The sequence below is a fragment of the Ambystoma mexicanum genome, chromosome 2p (assembly GCF_040938575.1).
Source record: "Ambystoma mexicanum isolate Mex_15411 chromosome 2p, UKY_AmexF1_1, whole genome shotgun sequence".
Lineage (NCBI taxonomy): Eukaryota > Metazoa > Chordata > Amphibia > Caudata > Ambystomatidae > Ambystoma > Ambystoma mexicanum.
The window spans coordinates 170328071-170351613 of record NC_090923.1 but is presented as its reverse complement, the minus strand read 5'-3'; the positions used below and the strand labels follow the sequence as shown (position 1 = coordinate 170351613).

The window sequence follows — 23543 nt, the reverse complement described above, 5'->3', positions numbered from 1 at the left end:
GTGTATGTTCTCTCATAACATTAATGGGGTCTAAGTTACCGCAGTGACCACATCAATCGGTTTCAAGGTTTGCAACAGAGTTGGCCAAGCCAAGACAAAAGAGAACCATTTGTGGTTTCACCTGGTAGACTGGATGGCCGGTTCTCGCAAGTGCTGGTCAGAGCTTCACAGTCAATATGGTCTTAAGAGTTGCACATAACAGCGGGGCTTCTCACAAATAATCTACAGGCCATTTCAGTTTCTGAAACATTATGGTGGCCTACCAAAAAGTTGAGGTTGCAACATTGAACGTTCCTGGGCTTCTTTCCAGAAAAATGCAGATGCGTATTCAGCTTTGACAGAGAGATGCATTTCATAGACACAAGTCTTGATCTCTGCAAGCGGTGGGCTGCCATAACTATATATGAAAGATCTGTATCTTCACTCTAACACTCACAGAAATTAGGCCTCATTGTAGAGGCATCACCATGTGCTGTAACACTGAGATGGCCAATAGGCTCTTCCCAAGAGAACAGCGCAGCAGTACTCCAAAAACTGCCACAATCCGAGAAGGCTCCTCACAGGCAGCAGTACGAGATGATTTACAGAGAAATATTAGAGTACTCTGAAGTTGATGTTCCTCAGGGAGCACATCAGTACTCAAGTTTTCAATGTGTTTGACAATCAAAAAACATCGGGGAAAACATCTTCAAACCAGGCACGGAAATATTGTCAACTATAGGGATGTTGCATCAGTGGAAGACCACAACTTTCAGCCTCACACCCCCTATTTGCCGGAATTCTTGACCCACTGAAGGCCATCTTTCACGCCACTGTCAGTCTCAAAAAAGGAAAGAAATAAGACCATATAGCTCTAATTATGACAGATCTTTACTGGCTGCCAGGCCTGTACCACCTTTAAGATGTGCTAGTTTACCTTTAAATCAACCGGTGCACAGACCAACTTGCTGAAAAATGGCCGCCGGAAGCACATGCAAGACGACATGGGATCACCACACCCATAAACAAAAAGCGACAACATAAAAGAAACAAATAACTCTCTCCAAACATGGGCCTACAATCTGGAAAAACTTGTCTAGAGTCAGACTCATCATCCACATCCCTGCTACATGTCAGGAAAGAGCAAATAAAAAGAAATATTCAAAGGGAAAATGGCTTATTTCCTCCAATCCTCTGGACTCTCAACTCAGGCTGTGCACCGGTTCTGAGCAACAATCGGTACTGAAAATCAACATGCACTCTCTAGGAAAGCTAATTTTGAGTGCGTTGTTCGATGCAGCCTCCATAATCCAGCTGATGTGTGCCATGGATCTATCACACTTGGATTTCTTTTAAAAATAACATTCAAAAGCTTGAAAGATTAATAATAAAGGAGTCGGGTTAATCCTAGGGCATGAACCTTGGTGTCTCATTATGCCTGCTCTTCTCGCCTGGCTCACGGTCAGTGTGCGTATCAAAGTCAAAGTACTCAATCACTCACAGATCCTTTTGGAATATGGGACAGATTTAACATAACGTAAAAAAAGAAATACCTCTCCTCCATGCTCTGGAGTTCGGCGGGCTCAAAGTCTACAGTTGTTACCCTCTCCAAGGGAACAAAAATGTGGTGGCAGAACTCCATCAGAGTTGTGGAGAAGAGTTTGCATTCATATGAGCTTGAAAATCTTCCTCTTCAGGAAAGCGATTGGCCTTCACACGTAAATGGGGGATGGCCTGCTCGACTTCACAAACCTCCCTGGACTTTTGTAGTTCCATCCTCATAGGTTTACACACACTTGTGTCATTGACAACACTTCGCCTTCCCTACTTCTGCACTTAATATCTTACGCAGGGCACACAATGTGCCACCACCACTAGCTAGTGATATTGGACTTGTGTCGAGTAATATACATGGTGTGCTGTGTGTATGTACAGAATCGATGCGGCGAATGATTTAGGACTGGCTAGTAGCTGGCAATCTGAATTTTTGCAACAACTTAAGTATTATGTCAATAAGCTATTCTGTCTGCTGTCTTTTCTTGTACTTAAACTGAATGGTTCCAGAGCCTTAGAAGATAAGACTTGTGTCTACACGCGACTAGTCATGCTTGGTCCCTTATAAAAGAATAATAAATACATATATATATGTATATATATATACAAAAAAAGGAATCGGCCAATCCCTCCAATAGATCATTTATTCGAGTCAAAGCTCAGCAGTCTTCACACAATATAGTTCGTCCATGAGGTTACAAAAGTTCAGTCCAACTTTGCTTAGTCAGATTAGCAGCACAGAAAGGCCCTGAAATGCATCTGCTGAGGAGGCAGCCACCTGACACCAAAAGCCCCGTCTGTTTATTGTGCTCGCTGCAGAGGACAGCCAGCGGGGTGTCCTGTGACCGCAAGTCTGCTATATACAAAGAGCCAATGAACTGTTTGTTCATTACAACAATGGCATTGTGTACAATTGTTCTCAAACACGCGACACTGCAAATGAAAGTTATCACTAATAGAGTATCGCAAACTTTGTGCCTAATAAAGTGTCCCGTTCTGGGACCCGTCACTGCAATCTTAGTGACAGAATGGCATCTGTCAGGTCAGAATAGCCGGAGCTTCTTTTGATTTTTAATGAAAAGGTTGGTCGGTCTCCGTACGTAAAGTCTGCTTATCAGACCTACCTTTCAAAATGCTCTGTGCAAATATTAACTATGTCGGACCCGTCTACTGACAACCTCAGCAACTGCCTTGTAGTTTGACAATTTTGCAGTGCAAATTGACGTGCATTCCTGCCAACAGACTGCTGGAGCTCAAAGCTCCAGCAGCAAGAATCGGTCTTTAACCATAAGCCATAGCAATAATACATTTAATCATAATCGTGTGCTTGCAAGAACCAGGTGGCTGATGAAACCCTAAATATAAGCCAGGTCTGGACTGGACATGTTGGTCTCTGGGAATCCAGAATTGTACTGGCCAATACCGATTGGTGGTATTACTCAGCTTCTTTTCTACAGCCTTCCTGTTAGGGCCGTCTGTGTAATCAGAGTATGAGAATGAGTTTCACCAAACGCAGACCATTTGGGGACCGTCTTCACTGGGAAAGGCTTGTTACCTTTAAGAGAGAAAGAAGGGGGTGGCGCGGCCAGAGGTGAGCGAGAGGGCCTGTGGTTCAAATGACAGGCTCTGCCAGGTCAAAGGAAATCACACTAGGGTAGTAATCAACAGATGCTTTGATGTAGGCAGACAGTAGAAGATTTAACAAGAGTATGTAATGGGGGCCTCTACTGCGAATGAACATGGTTCAAATAAGCTGTTCTATGGAATGTCCTCCACTCAGGAGGGTCTTCAACCACGTTTATGTACAGATAGGAGAAGTTGAGGAGCCGGGAGAGTCAAATCAATTAGAAAAGGTCCCACCATCTTTGCTTCTCCCAGGATTCCCAAATATTCTGTGCACACTGCCTACTTCCCACAAACAAACCAACCAACATGGGAAGGATATCATCAGACATAAGATTCTGAAACAGCAGCCAGGATTGGATCCCTTGCAGAAGCCATCTGCTGAAGTAGATTTCCCATTCACGGGCGTGGCCAACCCTCCTATCAAAGCATCTTTGGACTACTGATGAAGGATTACAGCTCAACCTTTTGTTGGTGATAACATCTGCCCAAACGTTCTCTTCTGCAGCGGTGAAGGCAAAGCCTTCAAAAGAAATGGCAAGGCTTTTCCTTCAACCAACCGAGAGGAACCTTTGAGCTGACCTGGCAGCAGGTCTGAACAAGGCCTACTGCAGGCTGAGACCACTGGCAGAGGTGTAGCCATGACTGTTTAACAAGTTGGGCCTGGACCGAATATAACAGGGCCCAGAGGGAAGGGGGGCTTGTCTGCGCCATGGCCGAGTGCGCAGACATGACAGAGCATAGCAAAGGATTGCAACCCCATCAAGGGAGATTCGGGGGTGAAGGTCGGTGGAGCGGGGCTCTCCCTCTGAGAAAATGTTTTAAAGGGTTAAAATGGTGCATTTTACATTACACTTTGGAAACTGTGTGGCTTTTTACCCAATTTATCACATTCGGTTTTGTTGGGAAAGACATGGAAAATAAAAAGAATACATTAGATGCCAATTCCCCAAAAATGAACAAGAGAATTTCCAATGCATTTTCATGATGCCTTTGCCCACTAAATACCATTACTCTGCAAGCGTCAACAATATCTTTACACGGATTGTGCCCATACATGTCCATGCAGGTGCACCTATAAATGCCAGTACCACCACATAACATACTCCTGTTTCATTTGCCCATAATGCCAGAAAATACTCGAGTTGGCTTTGCCTTAATGCCAGTAAAACAAAAGCATGACACAGTAAGAAAACATGCATTTGATGGCTATACAAAGCTCCCACCCTGTGTAAGAAGGCTCATGTTTTTGCCCACTTGCGCCAGAAAGTAATTTATACCACTGTAAGAAAACGTTGCCCTGCAGACTGCACAAATGCCTCACCCCATGTAAGAACACTTATCGCGTTGGCTTTGACCTTAACCAGCGTACACAATTCTATGCGACAGTAGTACCCAGCCAGTCCCACAGAAGAGCCTCCCCTTCGCCCCATTCCCTCCTTCACATAAGCCTTATGGTGACTTTATTTTGCTCAAAAACACCAGTAAAATATGCCATGCACCTGTCAAAATAATTTAATTCTGCAATGCCTAGCCCGAGCCTTACTTACTTACACACACACACACACAAATATAGACCGAAATATACAAACCCAGAGATACACACACAATAACAGATACACACAGATCTAAACACACACATGAACAGAGATACACATATCCAGAGATCTGCTGAGATACCCCCCACACATACAGAGATGCACAGATCTACACACATGCACGCATTCATACAAGTTCACCCGCAAGTCAAGCACCCACACAGCTTCTCTGTCATTCACACAAGCACCCAGAGCATTCACAGGCACCCTTGCATGTATGTACACAAGTCACACTGCATTCATGTATATGCATGCACTTACAGACACACCTTTACATACATACATGCACTTATACGCACCCATGCACATACACGCATACAATCCTCGGATACCCCGACAGACAAGCATACACAAACACAAACATGCTTTTCTCCTTACCTGCCATTGCCCTCTAGACTCACCACTGCCTTCTCAGCTGATCCATAGACCTCCGGCTAACACGCCCCACGGAGCAGGGAGAGCCTCCTGCTTCGCGACACAAATGGGAACCGGAGAGCGACCCCTGCTGTTCAGGTGTGAATCATTGTAGCACCCACTTCAGGCTGACCCAGGGGAACAGATGGCTGTGGGGGATGAAGCGACCCTCCCATATGTTGAACGAGACACTCCAAATTAATATGAAGAGACTCATTTTAGGCATTTTGCGCAGCCATCAGACTATGGATTTATTTCCATTTTATGTTATTTTTCATGTAATTTCTAGGCGGTTTTAAGGATATGAATTACATTTACCTGCGACTTTGGGAACTGTAATGGCCAGTTAGATTAGGTTTCTGGCTGATCAGAACATGTGACAATTATGAGATGTAAAGAAAAAATTGAAATTGAAATTAGGAATATGCTTGATGATTTACATATTCATAACTGTTGTACACTATATGAAAATGACAGAAATGTGCCCCATGGCCATACTACTTCATACGGACTTGGCGATTGGCTTATCTAATTCCCCATGATTAACGAAAACTGAATATATGTTTCATATGGCAGTGGCTAGTACAATTATGAAGTTATGATATGTAACTAGTTTTGCCCAAAAAGTGTTAAGGGGAACAAAAGGAGGATGTCAAATGGAAAAGACAGATGATGCTCTCCTCCTCTGAACCAATTCAAACTGGGGGCGGAGAGAGGGATGGTAACTGTCCAATCCTAGCGGTAGGGATAATTACAGGGTACTCCCCCTAGATTGTAAAGTTAGTAATGTCATTTCTGCTATATAAGGGGGACTGTACTGGGACTCAAGAAACACACAAAAACTGGGGAAACAGTGGAAGGAGGATGGAGAGAAGGCTGCTGAATCTTACCATCCTAGAGAGTGCAGTGACCAGATCCCTTGCCCCATCTGTCCAGAGTGTCCTGAGATCCAGCTGGCTTTCCTGAATCCTAAACCAAGGCTTGCTATGTAGGTAGCATATAGCCCCAGCCCTAAATTGCATAAGCCCTCCATTTTTGTAGTAGTACAGTCAATATTTCCCACTGAAAACCTCAAATTGCCTGTTCAACTCAGTCATCTCGCTATAGAAGATTCTCTTGTTTGCCTGTGTATGTTAGTATATCTCCTTTGAAAAACTTCTAATTTGTCAGTGTAAATCCTTAGTATTTTTGAACATAAATCAATTATTTCCTCATTGAAATTCACGGTTTAAGATTGTTGCAATTCGAAATCAACCATCTTGTTCCTGGTATTTTTATTTGTTATAGTCATTAAAGTGTTGCCTCAAAACAATTATTCTCCTTGTAACTAAAAACCGAATTGGTCTGTGTATTGTGTGCATTATCAAACAAATTCCTATTTGCATCCGTCCAATTAAACCCAAACCGTTGTTCCCATTGTGAGCAATCCCTCTTGCCTAGAAATCTACCTGTTATGTCCCTCTGTCCTTGTCACTTAAAACCCATTTTCCTATTGTGAGCTAAATCTCTTCCCTGAGCTGCCGGTCATTGTAAACCTCAGTATAAATGAACTTCCATTTACCACTATATTTTCCCTTTGCATTTCTTTTCTCCCAAAAAACGATTTTCCTACTTCATTTCTATTTTGCCCTAGTGTGCTAATTCTTATTCTGTAAAACCTCACCTATCCCCTAAGTGTAATCAATACACATTTTCTTCTATTCTGTGCCCTAGCAGTTGTGAGAAATAATCAAAATCCCATTCTTCCATGTTGCTCTAAAAACAGGTTCTCTCTTTCTTTGCTGGCTTCCCATCTTGTGGTGGTGGGCTTTACCCCAAAACTGATTCTCACTGTATATTCCTACTCTTTGCCACTGCCTTCCATTCAAAAGAATCAAGTCCAAACTGATGTTTGGGGGTGTGTGTTGCAGGGGGAGTGAGTAACTGTAGGTGCCATCACTTTGTGTGGAATTGTTATTTTCCCGTTTGTCATAACAAAAGCGAGTGTAACAGCCCGTTTCCACTTGATCGATCTAGATAGGATATTGCATTTGTTGCCACAATTTTGGTGGCTGTTGTATTTTGATTATCCTCATTTACATTGAATAATAAATTAATAAAATATCTTATTAATACACACCGGCCATGTTCCTAGCCCATTGTGACAAGGGGTGTTTGTGGAGGTTGGGTGCGGGACGGGTTGGAGGCCTACTCAAAAAATCTGCAGTATATTAAAAATAAAAAGCGTTTTATTGTACGCCACATTCGTTGTAGGGGAAGGAGTTCCCTGGCTGGAGTGGGCTGTGAAATAAACCGTGACATTTTGTTTCCACTGTACTTTGCTGTAGCACAGACCACACCTATTTCATGGGTATGCTAGCGTTCTACAATTGTATGCAATATGTTGATTTGAGCAAGACATATATGACATTTCAGCATGTCTCCATTGGGCAGTTTGATGTATTACATGGAGCCAATCATCACACTGTCAAGGGTTTTGACCCATGGTGAATCAATAGACTGGGTAGATGTGGGGATGAGCTGTCGCCGCCCATTATTCTATCCCAGAACAAACTAAATCAATAGACTGGGTGGATGTGGGGATGAGCTATCGCCGCCCACATTCATGCCAGAATAGGAGAACTGCGCAGTTGGCACGAGACCACTCCAAAGATACAACCTTCTTGTGGGGGGTTCCACATCACCACTCTACTGTAAGGATGCCATCAAAACAATGTTAAGCAAGGGTCCTATACTATCAAGCAAAAGACCACTCTATTGAAATGCAGTAATTCAAGACAACTCAAAAATGGATGCAGTACCGACAAATTCCCCAAGGTGGCGCTAGCGGTCTAAACTCTGACAGGGAAACTGTATTTAGGAGTTGCAAGAGGGGCAGGGACTTCAAAGCTTGTTTGTTAATTGAAAATCTTAGCCACCTGCTGTTCCCAGGGGCCAAGAGGCTGGGAAAACTTAACACCTCAGAGATTCCCACACCAGGAGGCAGGATATCACATGACTTTGTTGATTGATTGAGGAGAGACTTCTAGGCAGCCTGCTGGAGCCCACACAAAAGGCTCTTTCTGTTGAATGGGGTATGTTAATTTTGAGTGTTTCCTGTCAACAGCCCTCTGCCAGCAAGGAGAGACATGTGATCACTGACCCACCCAGACTTCTGGAGGCGGACCCAAACACTTTGGGGAGTTGAATTGCAACAAATATATATTTTATAGAAACAGTGATAAGTTATTGTAACCAAATGACAGGAATGTACAATTTAAAGAGTCTTAGTTTGAGAAATGCCCTCACGATTTGAGTCCAAACTCCAATTTGTACCATGTTCTGGGGCAAAACCCCGCTAATTATGAATACTGTAGACAATGTATTTCAGCTAGAGACATGGAAAGTTACTGGGATATATGTGGAAGGGAAATGTACCTTTGTATAATTTTTGATGAAAAACCAATGCTGCAAAACCCACTAAAATCGAAAATAAGTTGCCATTTTTGAATGCAAGCTCCTAGAAACGCCAGAGTCGGGACAGGGGCTATCTTTAGTAATATATGATGTGTGTATGTGATGTCAAACAACTGTGTACCTGAGAAATATGTATTTGGATCAGGAATAGCTTTGTGGGCAAATTGGCCAGGGGAGGATCCTCTGTCCCATAAACAGACCTCATCATGATGACAAGCCATTCCTTCCCCCAATCATGGGAGAGGGGAGAATTGGGCCAATGACAAGTAGAGAGGGGCAGGCTTAGCTAGACCCAGGCACACACCCATTTTCAAAACACATAAAAGAGATTGCTGGGACAGGTAGAGAGATTAAATTACATTTGCTGCGGAGCATGCTGACCGACGACTTCACATCCCTGAGATCCAACACTTAGACTTCCAAGCTAAACATAGACTACCGAACTTTGAACCTACAAGGCCCACTGCAAGGAAAGGTTTTCTCAGGAGGCCTTCAGAATCCAGCAAACCTAACCAGACTATTCAACAGCCGGGTGAGCTGTTTGAATTCTTTGCCCAGAACTTGTGCCGGAACCGCAGACCAGACCCAGACCGCTGTGAGCAGAACCGGTGCCTGATTGACCCGCCGAGCAGAGAGAACCAAAGTCCAGTCCAGTTGACCAGATCCGTGACGAGGCCCATTCATTTAAAAATTAGGAGTGAGTATCCGCCAGAACTGTGCAGAACCCAATCTCTTAGTTAAAATAATCTAATCCAAACTATTTTAACCTAAGTAGAACTGCCTCCTAGTAATCCTGTCATCTGTCATTCTAAAGCTGCAAACTGTCATTTTGAGTTTTACTTTAAATCCGAAAATCTACCTTTAATAAATTGTCTGTATCTCCGGAACCGTTTGTCCTAGGGACGTGGTTTAACTTTCATTTTAAAGCTGCGACTCCCTATACTTTTTCCACAATCGTGATTTACGCACTCGCGAAATTTACCGCGATTTGCAATTTGGCTCAATTTCTCCACTTGTCAAAATAGCAGCTCCATTCTTTCCTTTGTTAAAATCCGTTTGCAACCTGGTAATCACTCATAGAGCATTGCTAAAGTGAGCCTGAACTAATACCAACAAGCATCTCTCACTCACCCTGAACCTCTAGAGGGAATTAAAAGCAATTTTAGCACCTTTTCACTTCCTTGCAAACCACATTAAAGTAATTCGCCTGTGTTTAAAACTCATCCCTGTTTTCTCTAAGCTTGCTTGGGGAACTGGAACTGTGTATTGCATTATAAAGTGTGATTTGTTGGAATTCTTGAAGACTGTGTGCTCTCCTTCCATTTCTTGTATTGCATAGGGGGGGGGTGAATTGTCAAAAGAAAAAGTGATCATATTACCTTTTGCTAAAATCATAACAAGTTATTTCTGTACTGCATTTTATTCCACCTTGCATTTCCTTGAAACCATCAAGCATTTTCAGCTACCTCATCCTCTACACTACTCCTAAGTAACCAAATCAGTGTACCCCTGTAACATTATCCATTGTTGATCACGGTCATATTCTGAAGTGTGATATCAGTTATCAATTTATTTATAAAGTGTGATAGATATATATTGTTGAATTGTCCAAATAAACCTTTTACATTTGCAAAACAAACCTAGTTCTTGGCTCATTGGGGTCAGGGGGATTCTAAGAGGGGGGTGTTATACAAGGGTTGTCATCCAGAGTATTGAACTGGACATAAAAATACATCAATAAGGGTTTTCCTCAGCATCCCAGACTAGGCATTGACTTAGCTTTAGTGTTGATTGAATATCGCTTACAACACTGAGAGGTGGGTATATTCAAGGAGACCACCACACTGGCACAATAGTTTGATTTTCAGGATCAAATGAAGTACAAAAGCAAAGGAATTCAATAACATCGGCACAAAAGCTACAAAACAAGTTAACTGAGTGTTAGTCAGTGTCTATAACTAGATTTGTATATACTCAATTTGATCTACTAGCTATAGTACACCTCTGTCGTCATCAGCTTCTCAACCATATACAGCCAATTGTACTTCCTCTCATTAGCACTGGAGAAATTGAGTCCGCATGCACCCCACCTGAAGCACACCATGGTCCCACTACACTGCCTTTCCTTGCCTACCTACTACAGTGTGGCGCCTGCTCCTGTACCAACTCACTCTCAAATCACCTCCTCATTTTGCCACCATGCTCCATAGTCTGCTAACTCCAGCTTTGGTCCAAAGCATCTGCACCGGGAGACAAATACATGGCAACAGGCTCAGCATAAAAGTATGGTATCCAGTTAAATTTTCGAAAACACACCCAGTGGGACTATTTTGGTCTTCTCTACAATCTCTTGTACAGTGTTTTTTTCTGCAGAAATACATAGACCTGAAGCAATGAAAGACATGAGATTTGGTAGAAAAACCCCCACAGGAAACCCATATTGTGACACACGGCTACACAGGGCACTGGTTATCTAAAACATTCCCATAGCCTTTTACCAGCCATACTGCAAGTTTCTATATTTCTACCCCTTCAAAAACACTACCAATTTCAGCACAGCAGCTTACACAGATACTATAGTATAGTAGCACTGGCCCGAGAATTCTGGCTACAGATGCCGCAATGATCAATGGCTAGCACAGACTGGTCTATACGGAGTTGGAGACCATATGCAGGAAAATGTGTGATTGCAGATGGTTCCATAGCCATTGGCTAGTCCTATTGTGAGGTACTCCATTTTAGATACCATGTGCCAGACAGTGAGAGTATAACCGCTTCAACACAGCGAGTATATACACAAGGTGCTACATCTGCCAGCGTAAGGGCACCCCCTGCTGCCATCGGAAAGGTGCAAGCATGTGGCAGCACAGACCAGTACCAAATGCCCCACCAAACCAACTCCCGAAAAGTGTGTGAATGTGGCAGATTCAGCAATGGAAAGTGGGATGGCTGTAACAGTCTCCAGAGACTTGCCATTAATGGAACAGATGAAGATTACAAAACAGTGCAAGACTCTCTGGACAACACAGGTTGCATTGCAAGTTTCGAGGCATACATGAAGAGTTCAGAGCCTCAGATCCAGTGGGAACTTTATAGAAAATAATTCCAGGTCATAGGACCTCATTACAAGTTTGGCGGTGCGGGCAAAAACAGCAGGTTTGGCAGTAAGGTGCAAGAAAACGCTCCAGCCTTACCGCCACATAACGGCCAAATCTGTGGAATTACTGCTGGGGGTAGTTCTGCAGAAATCCCAAACTGAGTCCTAGGGACTCCAATAAATGGGCACTAACACCGCAAATCACCACTTGTAATCCGGCTGTAATTCTGCTGGACCAGGTGGCTGTAGGGGCAAATCTGTTTGGTGCTATTTGAGCAGATTTACTGCCAGAACGCCACAAAACTTGTAATAAGGCCCATGGTCAGGCTAGATAGCTTTTAAAGACCATCCCGAGATGTTTCGAATGCATGCAAGACAGGCTTTTAAAGCTTGAAAACACTAGAACTTGTCTTAATGGTGATGGTGGTGGTGGCGGCGGTAATGGCTTTGGCTTCAGATATCAGAGTTCACCATTTGAAACCTAAGGCCTTGACAGAAGGCCCTCTAGTGTTTGGGCCTTGCACCACTTTTCATCAAGAGCTCTAATTGACCGTTTGTTGATAGAGAACTCTTGCGTAGACCAGGGGGCAGATCATTTAGTTCTGGCATGGCTCAATTTTTCCAGAGTGAACGTATCTGCCAGGTTTGGCTAAAGGTTTCCAGCAGCGAGGTGACGCTTGCCGATGTGTGGATGTTTGGAGAAACGTATCCAGTGAATCTACTGGAAGGTTTCTGAAGGAGTGACGTGCCACCAAGGGGCGTTTATCATGACCTTTGTGGGCTGTCAGGGAGTTTGATAATGGGATGGCTGCATGATCTGTCTCATCAAGCATGATGAGGTCCTCACAGCTTGGGAGGGAAGAAGAAAATAAGTGGAGGTCTAGGGTATTACACCTCTACAGTGTGAAGTGTGTATGGGCTAGTACATGTTGTGCTATACCCAGCAACTGCACCAGGGGTAGTCATTGGTCTGGTATTTGTGGTTGCTTGGGTACTGGGGGAAATTGAAGTCTCCAAAGAAGATGTTGATTGCATAAGAGACTGAAGCTGTAGAAAGTATGTACTTAATCTCATCTAGGAAGGTTCCACAGCAGTGAGGTGGTCTGTAAATGAGGTGAAAAGTGGCAGATTCTTTGTATGATAAAGGGAATTGGAAAGTGAGAGTTTCCATTAAATAAAAGGGTGATTGCGTACCGTATAAGGCCAGTGGATTTTTGTGAATAACTTTCCTACTCCACCTGTTATTCCTAACTGGGCAACATTTTGGATGCTGTATCCAGTTGGAATGACGACATCAAAAACAAGGGAGGCTAGTGTGAGCCAGGTTTGGTAGTGAATATATTAATGAGTTTATTAGCAGTGATAAAGATCAAAGGTTTTGATGCCTGTATGACAGCCGAGTTGGGCACATTTGCCAGGTTTTAGGGAGTAAATGTGAGTGTTACGTCTCTTGCCTATAGTGCTTGGTGTGCTGACACTTTGGGTGATTCAGTTGCCTGTTCCAAAAGGGTTGTCCCTCTTAGTCAGAAAGCAATACCTTGGTTTTCTTGAGAAGGGTCGAAACTGTTTGGAGTGGTGCAGCAGAGAGGCCAAGCAGAACGTTACCAGGAGATGCAGAAATTGCTGCCTTTGGGTGCATTTCCATGGAAGCTTTTGCTACCTGGCCTTACCATCCTCTCCCACTCTACATGCACAACACTAGCAACTCAATTTGACACTCCGACACAACCTCTGCCTTGGGGATGGAGCTATGTTTCTGGATATCTCAACTTCTTTATCTGGTCAGTGTGTAAAGATAGCAATGTTTTGTATGCTCTACCGGACTTCAGTCTACTAGGAACTTTGATGTACAGCAGTCAAAATCCAGACTGCCCACCGTGGTACAAAGCCACAACGGTGTTGGTTTAGCAGTAACATGGGAGAAAACACCAACCTTTGCAATACAATACAACTTGGGGAAGTGGTTGGAGATCGGACACAAAGGGCCCAGTCGAAGAAACCAACCACGATCATACAGAACAAGAAGAAAATAACTGCAGATACAATCGCATACTGTAGATAATATGAAATTCAACACCATAGCAGTCTGCAGCAATTCAGGAGCAAGCACAAACCTGCAGGTCAGTGTGAAAACTGAGCAGCACAGTGCTCCCTTTTCCAATAACACGACCAGAAGGCATGTTTGCAAATGGCCCAAATTAATGAAACACAAGAAAAGCAAAAGGTACAATGTGCCTTTCAACAAATTGACACAATACAAATAAATATGAATGAAGGAGACGTTTAATAACTGCTTAGAAAATCAGGAATTACGACATCATGGGCGTGGGCGATTGTAGAAAAGAGATCTGAGAATTGTAGATTTTAAAAGATCTTTATTTTACATTTGTAAGAGCGCACCTACCCTGGAGGCAACTGGGCACTTGTTACGTAAGAGTGATGGTTACGGTAGTTCCATATTGTACGTTATATAATACCGTTGGTTACATAAGAGCAGGTTATGGAGAAAACAAAATGAGCATTACTAATTACAAAAGATAACAGGCTGTGCAATAGTGGTTACCATTGAGCAGTACGGGAGCGCTGACGATATGCATATGGTTGGAAAACAGGTAACTGTACAGGTGAGTAGCTGGTGCAGGTCGTTCATCTAGGTGTCTTGTGAAAAGAGAAAGGTCTTAAGGCCTTTGCGGAAGGACCAAATGGAGGGATCTTATCTAAGCGCAAGGTAGGACGTTCCACTTTTTGGCCGCAATCACAGGGAAGCTGCTGCCACCAGCTTTTTGGCACCTGTATCTGGGTATGTTTAGGAGGCATGTGTAGGCCGATCGGGTAGGGCTACTGGAATGGGCCTTGGAGATTTGTCTGGCTAGCTACATCAGGGCACTGTTCGAAAGACATTTGTGGGTCAGAGATAAGGTTTTGAAAGTGATGTGTTCCCAGATGGGGAGCCAATGGATGTTACGTTTGGCTGATGAGATGTGATCTTTTTTGGGGATATTGAGAGCAGCTCTTATGGCGTTCTGGGTAGTTTGTAGTTTGATGTTGCGCAATGTAGAACCTGCTAAGAGGGAATTGTAGTAGTCGATCCTAGACAGTAAAAAGGCTCTGGCGAGGGTGATACAGTTGTAAGAGGTAAGGAATGGTCTGCTGGCGGTGTAAGCTGCGGTTCAGGCTATAGCATTCACCTGCCTAGTTAGGGAGAGGCAGGAGTTTAGATATAATCCTAATGTTTTAACCTCTTTGGATACAGGGATAAGGTTTCCATCAATTGTGAGTGATTTATAGGAGTCAAGGAGATTATTTAGCTGGGATTGGGAGCCAATGATGAGTAGTTCTAGTTCTGTTTTTTCGTCATTTAGCCAGAGCTCATGTTTTGCCATGCAGGCTTGGATGGTTAAGTACATTTTGTTCAATGCTTTGGAGTTAGTGTCGTAATTGCTGGTGATGGGTAGGAGTATTTGGGTGTCATCCTCTTAGTTGGTATATGTAACACTCCGTTTTTTCAAGGAGTCGAAAAGTGGCTTGGTGAAGATATTGTAAAGAGTTGGCAAGACACAAGAGCCTTCAGGTACTCCACAGGTGACTGCGGCTTGGGGGGCTGCCGCTACGGTTGAGAATACTCTCATTGAGCGGTTCGACAGGAATGATTTATCCATTTTATGGCACTGGCCGAGAAATGAGCAGCTTGGGCGAGGTGTTGACAAAGTATATTGTGATTTACCAGGTCAAAGGCTGCCGAGAGGTTGAGCAGGAGTAAGATGGCTAGGTTACCTTTGTCTTTGATCTCGTTCATTTGGATTTTGAGGTCTAGGAGGGGGGGTTCTTTACCGTGACCAGGTGGGAGCCAGATTGGCAGAAGCCAAGGAGGTTGTTTGTTTCTAGGCATTTTTGAATTTGTAGGTAGGCCACTCTATCAAGTATTTTTAGGGGGATGAGTACTGTGGTGATAGGGTGGTAATTTGTAGGGACATTGGGGTACAGTGTGTTTTTTCTCTCAAGAAGTGGGAGTACACAGGCTTCTTTAGGATTTTATGGTATATCGCTAGACAAGAAAGAATATTCAGGGTCAGGATGAAGAAGGCCAGTGATTCCACTGGAAGTAAAATATTCAAATTGTGTTCAACTGCCCATTTCTTATCGAAGAAAGTGCACAGGACAAAGTAACAATAATGGAAGAAGAGATTTCCTTATAACGTTATTCGCAAAGCATAAACGTTGCACACCTTTCAAACCCTAGAGTCTGTATCCTGCAGAGGAATATCCCAACAAACATTTTACAGGCAATCTAATCACACTTTCATGTGGTCTTTGTGCATAAGGGTGTGGCCTGGGAAAATGACAATATGTGTTGGAAACCCAGCCTCTGCATTGTTCGTAGTGGCTGAACTGAAATTTTTTTTTTTTTTTTAATAAAGGGGAGCAAACTACCTTTTGCCTCTGAATACTACTCAAGGGGAACTCCATCTGCATTCTGGAAAAAGTAGTCGAGCGCCATCCACCCACAAGTACACTCGTCTTGTTACCTGCAATAGGGCCGGTTTATACCTTTGGATATTACAATTGGAGTAAGGTATAAGGCTGTTCTTAGACAAAGAAGGAGGAAGCAGGAAAAGAAGGCAAGAAAGAGGCCAGAAACCGAATTCAAAGGCACTAAAAAATGTGAAGAAGATTGAAAAGGATGACCATGGGTGTAAACAGATCTTGATCTCATGCTCGAAGATAAGCTACTAGTCAGCAAGCCGAGAGCGTCAATTGCCCTGCTGAGGAGATATCTGCTTAATCTGCAGGGTCATGGCTTCATCCTAATCGTGCCTGGGATACAGAAGCACTGGCAGGTTAGTGCACACATACGACATAAGGAAGAACAGATATATATAACATTTGGTGAGAGCCGACAACGTTTAATTTAACTATCAGCGTGAATAAATACAGATTGACTAGACAAAATGTATAATGATCCTTAAGACCCCGGAGAAGATTGGGTAGATGGTTCCCTATGCTGTAATAACACGTGGAACAAGTTTCATCATTATCAAGTTTCATTATTACATTATGAGTGCGTAAGGAATAAGTTAAATATGGATCTTGCATAAATTTACAGGTATTTTTACACAAGTCATTAACAGCGGTATATGTGGTTTTCTCTTTCTCTTTACGTGTTATTTGTCAATCGTTTTTGTCCCCTGTGGGTACCCTGTATTTTTCAATGTTCTTGCAATACGTCTATTGGAATATGAATGTAGAATTTTTGATTCTTTTGATGATGGTAGAACAATTTCAGTAATCCTGAATAGATTTACTCGGCTCTGAAGAAGGAAAATAGGTTTTCCGAAATGCATTGGCCACAGGGTTATCGTTTGCCTACAAAACAGCAAATTACAAATTGGTGATTCTTAACCAATGACCAGCTTTTATTAATTTACATAGCAGTGGATTAAAGAGAATAATTTCAAAATCATTTTCAACTGTGTTCGACTCTTCATTAGATATTTTTTGACAAAGTATAATATAAAACATTTAACCATTCGTGGTAATTACAGGTGTGCGGCCCGCACCGATGGCTAATCAGCCTAGGTCCTTTTTCTTCAGTTCATCCTAAACAACTCATTAACATTAGAAAAACTATTGTTTTATGTGCCACTTCTACCCCTCCCCACCAACTCATCTTTATGCATGGTAACAACACTGCGAAGAAAATATCCCAAAATGAATAATCTTAACTTAAAAGATTGCATTTCCCCCAGATTTGGTATCATTATCTCAGAGCTTGAGATCATGGGATAATCTCGTTAACATTAGGGAGTCGATCCGAATCTAAAACCCATGGTAAAGGTGTCTTAGAACCTGGTCATGAGTTACAGTGCTTACAAAGAGTCTCTGTCCTGCTGGACTAATGTGTGCTATTTAGGCGGCAGGTCCGGCTTCTTGGATTCTCCTTTCACTGGTATTTTCTTATTTAGTAACTAACAGTAGTGTGAGACAGACTGGTGTAAATGGGACAATACTACTTGTAGCACACACTAACAAATAATAGCTAGTTTTCAGTGTGGATTTGGGTTTTTGTAAAAGCTGCTAGATTAAGAAGGCCAAAGACTAAAGAGCCCCCAGAAATGTGAGCTGCCATATACCAGAGGGGTAACCCATCATACTCCATGTTGTGGAGCGTGAATGACAGGTGAGAAGACTACTTTCCCCTGCACACTCTGCTGGCAGCTCATACCCCTGTGCTGTGAGCAATATTGTTTAATTCCAACAAACCCGAGCTAAAGAGCCAAGGGGAGTGAGGTCACTTAATGAGTGTTGAGGGTCTTTACCATGCTGGTTTAGCTCAGTTATGTTTGCTGTATAGCCATTAACACGAAGGCCAATTGCCTGGGAGTACAGTAAAGACGCCCTTTCCTTTTACAGAGGCATAAGCAGCTCTGTTTAGGAAGTGTGAAGTGGTGGAGGCAAAAAGCTTCTAGATGATTCTCTACAGGAAAGGATCATTTATTAAAACATTTCTGGTGGTCTGCTGCTCCTCATGCAGCTCGAAATTTCAGCACTATACTGTCTGTTGGGAGATAACTTAGTGGCTGAGATGCACTGAATGGATACAAATTACTTTGTTGTCCATGTGTACAAAATAGAAATCTGCCACCAGCAAGATGGAATTACCCCTAACCCCCACCCGACATGGACCAATGATCAGCCACAATGAGATTGCAGTACAAGGCTGAAGGTGAAGTCGCTTGCACTGAAGAGCAGTTCAAGAAAGGGTGCAATGGCACGCGACATGAGCAGATGGAAGAAAATGTACCGATTTTTGGATGATAAGCAACCTCATTCTGTTCACACCTTCCATTAAACAACACACCGGGTCAACCTTTTCAATATCAAAAAGACCCATGCACACTTTACTTTCAACTGCAAAAGAACATAACCTCTTTCCCTCAGCATGCTGGACTAATTCTCCAGGCTCTCCATGGGACTTAACCCCCAACCCTTTTAAATGCCCTTATTGACAAATTGTAGAAATTTGCAAGGTGTGTTCCTTACCTTCCTCACTCCTATCCTACCTCTACTTCCTTGAATGTTCTTCTAGTCTTCCAAGTCATTCATTGGCTGCCCCCCAGGTAGCTGCGACTGCAGAGCATCCTGTGTACAGCTCCCCACTCCACGATCCCAACCCCCCCTACCTTTCCATTTCCTGCCCACCCTGTGTTCACTTCCATGGCACCCTCTTACCTCCCTGCCACTCAAACTCCCTGCAGAGATCAATAGCAGCATTGACGTTTAGGCTTCCAAAACGCTTGAAGAAGCATCCTAAAAGTGCAATGGCACCACCCCTGCCCTTTCATTGTGATTCTCCCACCTGTAAATATTAATATACCCTGCATCGCCACTATTGCATTTATTCACTGTCCCCAATCCATGTCCCCATCCGCCACCAGTATCTTCCATTTCGCCTCATCCATCTTCATGAAAGTCATTTGGATGCAACTCTTTTCTATCAAAACCCATTTCTAGGCAAGGCTATCTCACAGAAAATGCATGTATTGAGTTAAGTCAGACTCTTAACGAGTGTTGCACTGTGGAATTTCTTAAATAAATAGAAATATTAAATATAAACAGTGTTGCAATTCAGGCAGCGCAAGCGTCCGAACGGCAAACACTGAGTTGCAGGCAGAGCAACACAAACGAACCTGTCTACCATCTAATTCCGCACTGCACCTGACCCAAACAAGACTGAGCGAGCAAAATAGCAGAATCTCCGCAAACAAACACTAAGGCCGCGGTTTGCAGAGTGTACTTTGCGTAACTCGGCTTACCACATAATGCAAAGCACCTCCTCATGCAACTAAGATCCAAAATGCAAATCATTCTAGGAGTCTCTCCTTCCATAATAAAACAAACATGCATGTTAAATATAAACAGCGTAACTGCTGCGGTGTCTGTCAGCTGTCCCAATGCAAGCTGCCCTCACAAAGAGCGGGGAAAGAGAAACACCTGCTCCCCACACTGGGCTGATGAGCGGTCTGTCATTCCGAGGACCAGCCCTGCGCCAATGGAGAGTGACGCAGCAATCGGCTCAGAGCAAGAGCCTACGAGGATGGGGACGGCGGCTTCCCCTGGCAGGACGGGACCGCTCACCTTGATGGCGTCTCCGAAGACCCCTTCCTCCCAGAAGCAGCCACCGCCGCCGCAGCACCAGAGCCACATGCCAGCATGGCTCCGGAGGCAATGCGCCCGTCCACAGTGCCAGCCGCTACCAGGCTGCCTTCAGACTGGATGCCTCAAGCATCCCCCGCGAGGCGGAGCTCGCTGCCCAGGCGGCTTTGCCAACACAGGCTTCAGTGTGCTGTGGCGCCCGTATCAGACCCAGAGCATGCGCTTTAGCGCATTGCAAACCGCCGCATACGCAATGGGTGTCTTGCGCTCGCTTTATAAAAAAAAGTAGCCACAAATATGCCTCAACAGAGGGAACGCCGAGCCGTACCTGCGAGCCCCTCGTCGTGAGGCTGTAGTCACACGTGGCATGTATGGGGCCGATGCAAACAAGCTTAATGAGCAGAAAGGGCGCAATAGTACCTTCTATCCTGGCCACTCCCATGTGGATAACGCACCCTTTCGTGCTCTGATGTTCTGTTCACGGGGTGGCGGGTGGAAGCGAACAGCACGCTTCACTCAATGCTGCACCGACAAGAGGGGTAGTAAAGTGTGTTGAGAAAGCAACACAAAAATCCATACCAACGCGCAGGAAACAAAGAAGCGAATTCTAAACTCCAAAAGTTGGTTGGTCGTCCAGAGAAAGCACACTATTCTGCCTCTTTGCACTATATGTCCTGTCCATTCGTTGAGTGAAGGAATGGGTGACAGGGAGTTTACGTCGCATTGTAGCACGTTCGAGAATATGCCTGAAGGCCCAGTAAATCTATTCACCAGAGCTTACACCACAAGGGCTCCAGACATTCCCTCTTTTCAACAGTAGCGACCAGTACATAAACGATTTAGGGTTCACGAGGGACATTGTGGTGGATGGGGAGGGTAACATATCAAGGCGATGGCCCACTACTAGGAAGGCCTTGGAGTGTAGAGAAGCGAACATCAAACGCAGTGTGAAATATAAACGTGGCTGTCGGTAGATAACATTATTTAAAAAAGCATTGATTATGCCAACAGTTTGGGCTTTTGTGTAGGCGTGGGAAGGCACTAGCCAGGCACAGCCATAGTGGTATTAACTGCTCATTGATCAGGTGCAAATTGGTTTAAGTACCTAGGCATCAAATAGCATTGCCTGGCAAAAGCCGAATATTTAAACACAAGCCAAACGGTTGGTTTTGACAATGCTTTATTTTTTTACAACACTAAATCGAGTGGCAAGACATTTTTATTACATCAGTAGGGTGTATACAACTCCAATAAAGTCATTAACTCCCCGAAGACTGCTTCAAAAAAACCCAGGCAGGCATTTCCAGTACTAAGTTTGATGGTAAGTCTCGGTTAAAGCGAGATCAAAGAGTTCCCAAGGAGAGGTGTTCTGGGCTGGCAGGGGGGAACTAGGTGGTAATGGCCATTGGGATTAGCGCGGCCATGGGCAGTCAATGGATGGGCAAATAACCAAACAATATCTACAAGCTTGGTTTCCCTCCTCATATGCCATTTCTCCCTATCTGTACTCTACTGCAATAGTTTTGGGTTACAGGTGTCGCGAATAACCCAAACTAAAAAACAACTGCCAGGGACATCGATCAGTACGAATGTGGGTACAAACAAGAGCAGGTCGGAGACCAAGTAGTTACGTAGTTCTCCAGATGCTGCAAGAGACAGAAATGTGCGGCAGGGCAGAGGAGCCTGGCGGTCTTTTGCACTTTCACTTTGTGTGTTTGCATCTCAGTACATAGGTACTCATTCCCAGGGTTTTCGACTAAGCGCGGATAGAGCAAATGATAAAGCATAAGACTGTGCATCAACATATTTAGTTGCATAAGACTGGCCAATGGGAAGGGTGCTTGTGTAAAATCTAACATCACAAGAAAGCTTCGCCAGGCCGTATGCTTGAACAATTAAAAGGTGCTCTCTCGTTCTTCAAGTCCGTCTGAACAGATATTGAACTTTCCTATACACAATGCTACTGAGGTATTGGAAATGAATTACAGCCCCAGCTTTAGTACATATCAATATGATTAGTGGCATGGGGCCAAAGAGTAGTGCACAACATGTTATTGCTGTTCCATGAAAATTGTGATGGTTAATGGTACACAGTGTTACAATAATAGCACGTCCTGGAGAGGCAGAGACCTGGCAGTGATTGAGATCCGTAACTCTCCCTTTGTTCTGTTTAAGAAATAAAACCGAGCACACACGCGTGTGTTCATCGAGAATGGCCAGGGAACCCATTATCTGCCACTCCTTGTTCTGTATGCAGATTCCAGAAGGCTGGCAGTAAGTTTGCCCAGTAAGGCTAGTCTGAGGCAGTGCAAGTATCCGGTTCGTGTAGGCTGCCCCCATCCACAACAGATTCACAGCCATGGTAGGTTTCAGCAAATACAAAGCTCCACGCAGACCACATTGTATGGCAGTCACGTTTATTTATCCATTTTTTACATTTGTAAAGCGCCCAAGCCCACGGGCATCAAGGCGCTGTTGCAATCCAGTTACATTGAGGTTACCTATAAGGCGGTGGTGAGGTATCATACAGGCATAAACAAGCTGTACATGGCACTTGGCCGATTACATTATTGTATAGACTTCAGCTGCTTAAAAACGCTGCTGCTAGAGTAGTCTCTCGTTCTCCCCCTCGTACCCACATGTCACCTGTGCTCCGAGAACTTCACTGGCTTCCTGTGGAGAAGCGCATCTTGTTCAAATCACTGTGCATTGTCCACAGTGCCTTTTATAAACAAGGAGCTGAATACATCCAGGAAAAGTTCTCCCAATATGTACCTTCACGTGCCCTCCGATCTCAGTCAGCTCTACTGCTATCGGTGCCCCGTATCAGGCTGGCTAGGATGGGGGTACGTGCTTTCTCTGTGGCGGTCGCTAGGTCCTGGAACGGACTCCAGTTTACGCTACGTGCCACTATTGACCATCTCTCTTTTCGACGATCTCTCAAAACACTGCTTTTTTAGTCCCTTATGTTCTTCCTCCTCTCTCAGCGCCATGGTGCCCTTGGGTGTACGTGTGCTTTATAAATCTGCCTAACATAACATAACATTGTCAGTTTAGGCAAATAGCCAAGTTTTTAGCACTTTTCAGAAGGACAAATGGGAGGCTTCAACCCTCAAATTAGGCTTGAGGGCATTCCAGTAATTGACTGTCAATGTGGGGCAGCTGGATCCCCCTACTATTGTTCTTTTTACCCTAGGTAGGGTCAGGCGATGTGGAGGCATGGATCTTGCTGGTCTAGAGATCTTGGTCTCGTGATTTTCTGGCACAGGTATTGGGGGCTGTATTGGATAGGTATTTGTGGAGTTTTGAAGATGATCCTTTATCGAATTGGCAACCAGTGAGCTTTCTTCCTAGCAGCTGTGATATGGTCTCTATTCAGGATGTTCAAGGCTGCTTGGAGCGCATCGTTTTGGATTATCTATAATTTGTCGAGTAGCTCCTGCAAAGAAGGCATTACATTAATCCAGTCTTGCTCGGGCGATGGTCAGACAACTGTATGGGGAGAGGAAATGTCTAGCTGCGTTGAGTTTTGCTCTGTAGGCTGATATGGAGGCGATCACGTTCACTTATTTGGTGAGCGATAGGGTGGCATCCAAGTAGATACCTAGTGTTTTTACAGCAGAAGAGATGGGTGTATGTATTCCATCTACTGTGAAGGAAGTGAATTG

At 44.0% G+C, this 23543-nt stretch overlaps 1 protein-coding gene across 13 annotated transcripts in view; it reads right to left on the bottom strand.

The window, feature by feature from the left end:
* The window catches only part of TMCC1 (transmembrane and coiled-coil domain family 1), a 987752-nt gene that overhangs the window by 124374 nt on the left and 839835 nt on the right, over positions 1-23543 (bottom strand). The window contains exon 1 of one of the 13 annotated variants that reach the window (XM_069643440.1): positions 19858-20000. The exons of the other annotated variants lie outside the window; for them this stretch is intronic. Within the exon in view, the coding sequence (XP_069499541.1) occupies positions 19858-19926 (69 nt within the window). The 5' untranslated portion in view covers positions 19927-20000. Of the gene's footprint in view, positions 1-19857; positions 20001-23543 lie in introns of those variants that run through there. 13 annotated transcript variants of the gene reach the window in all.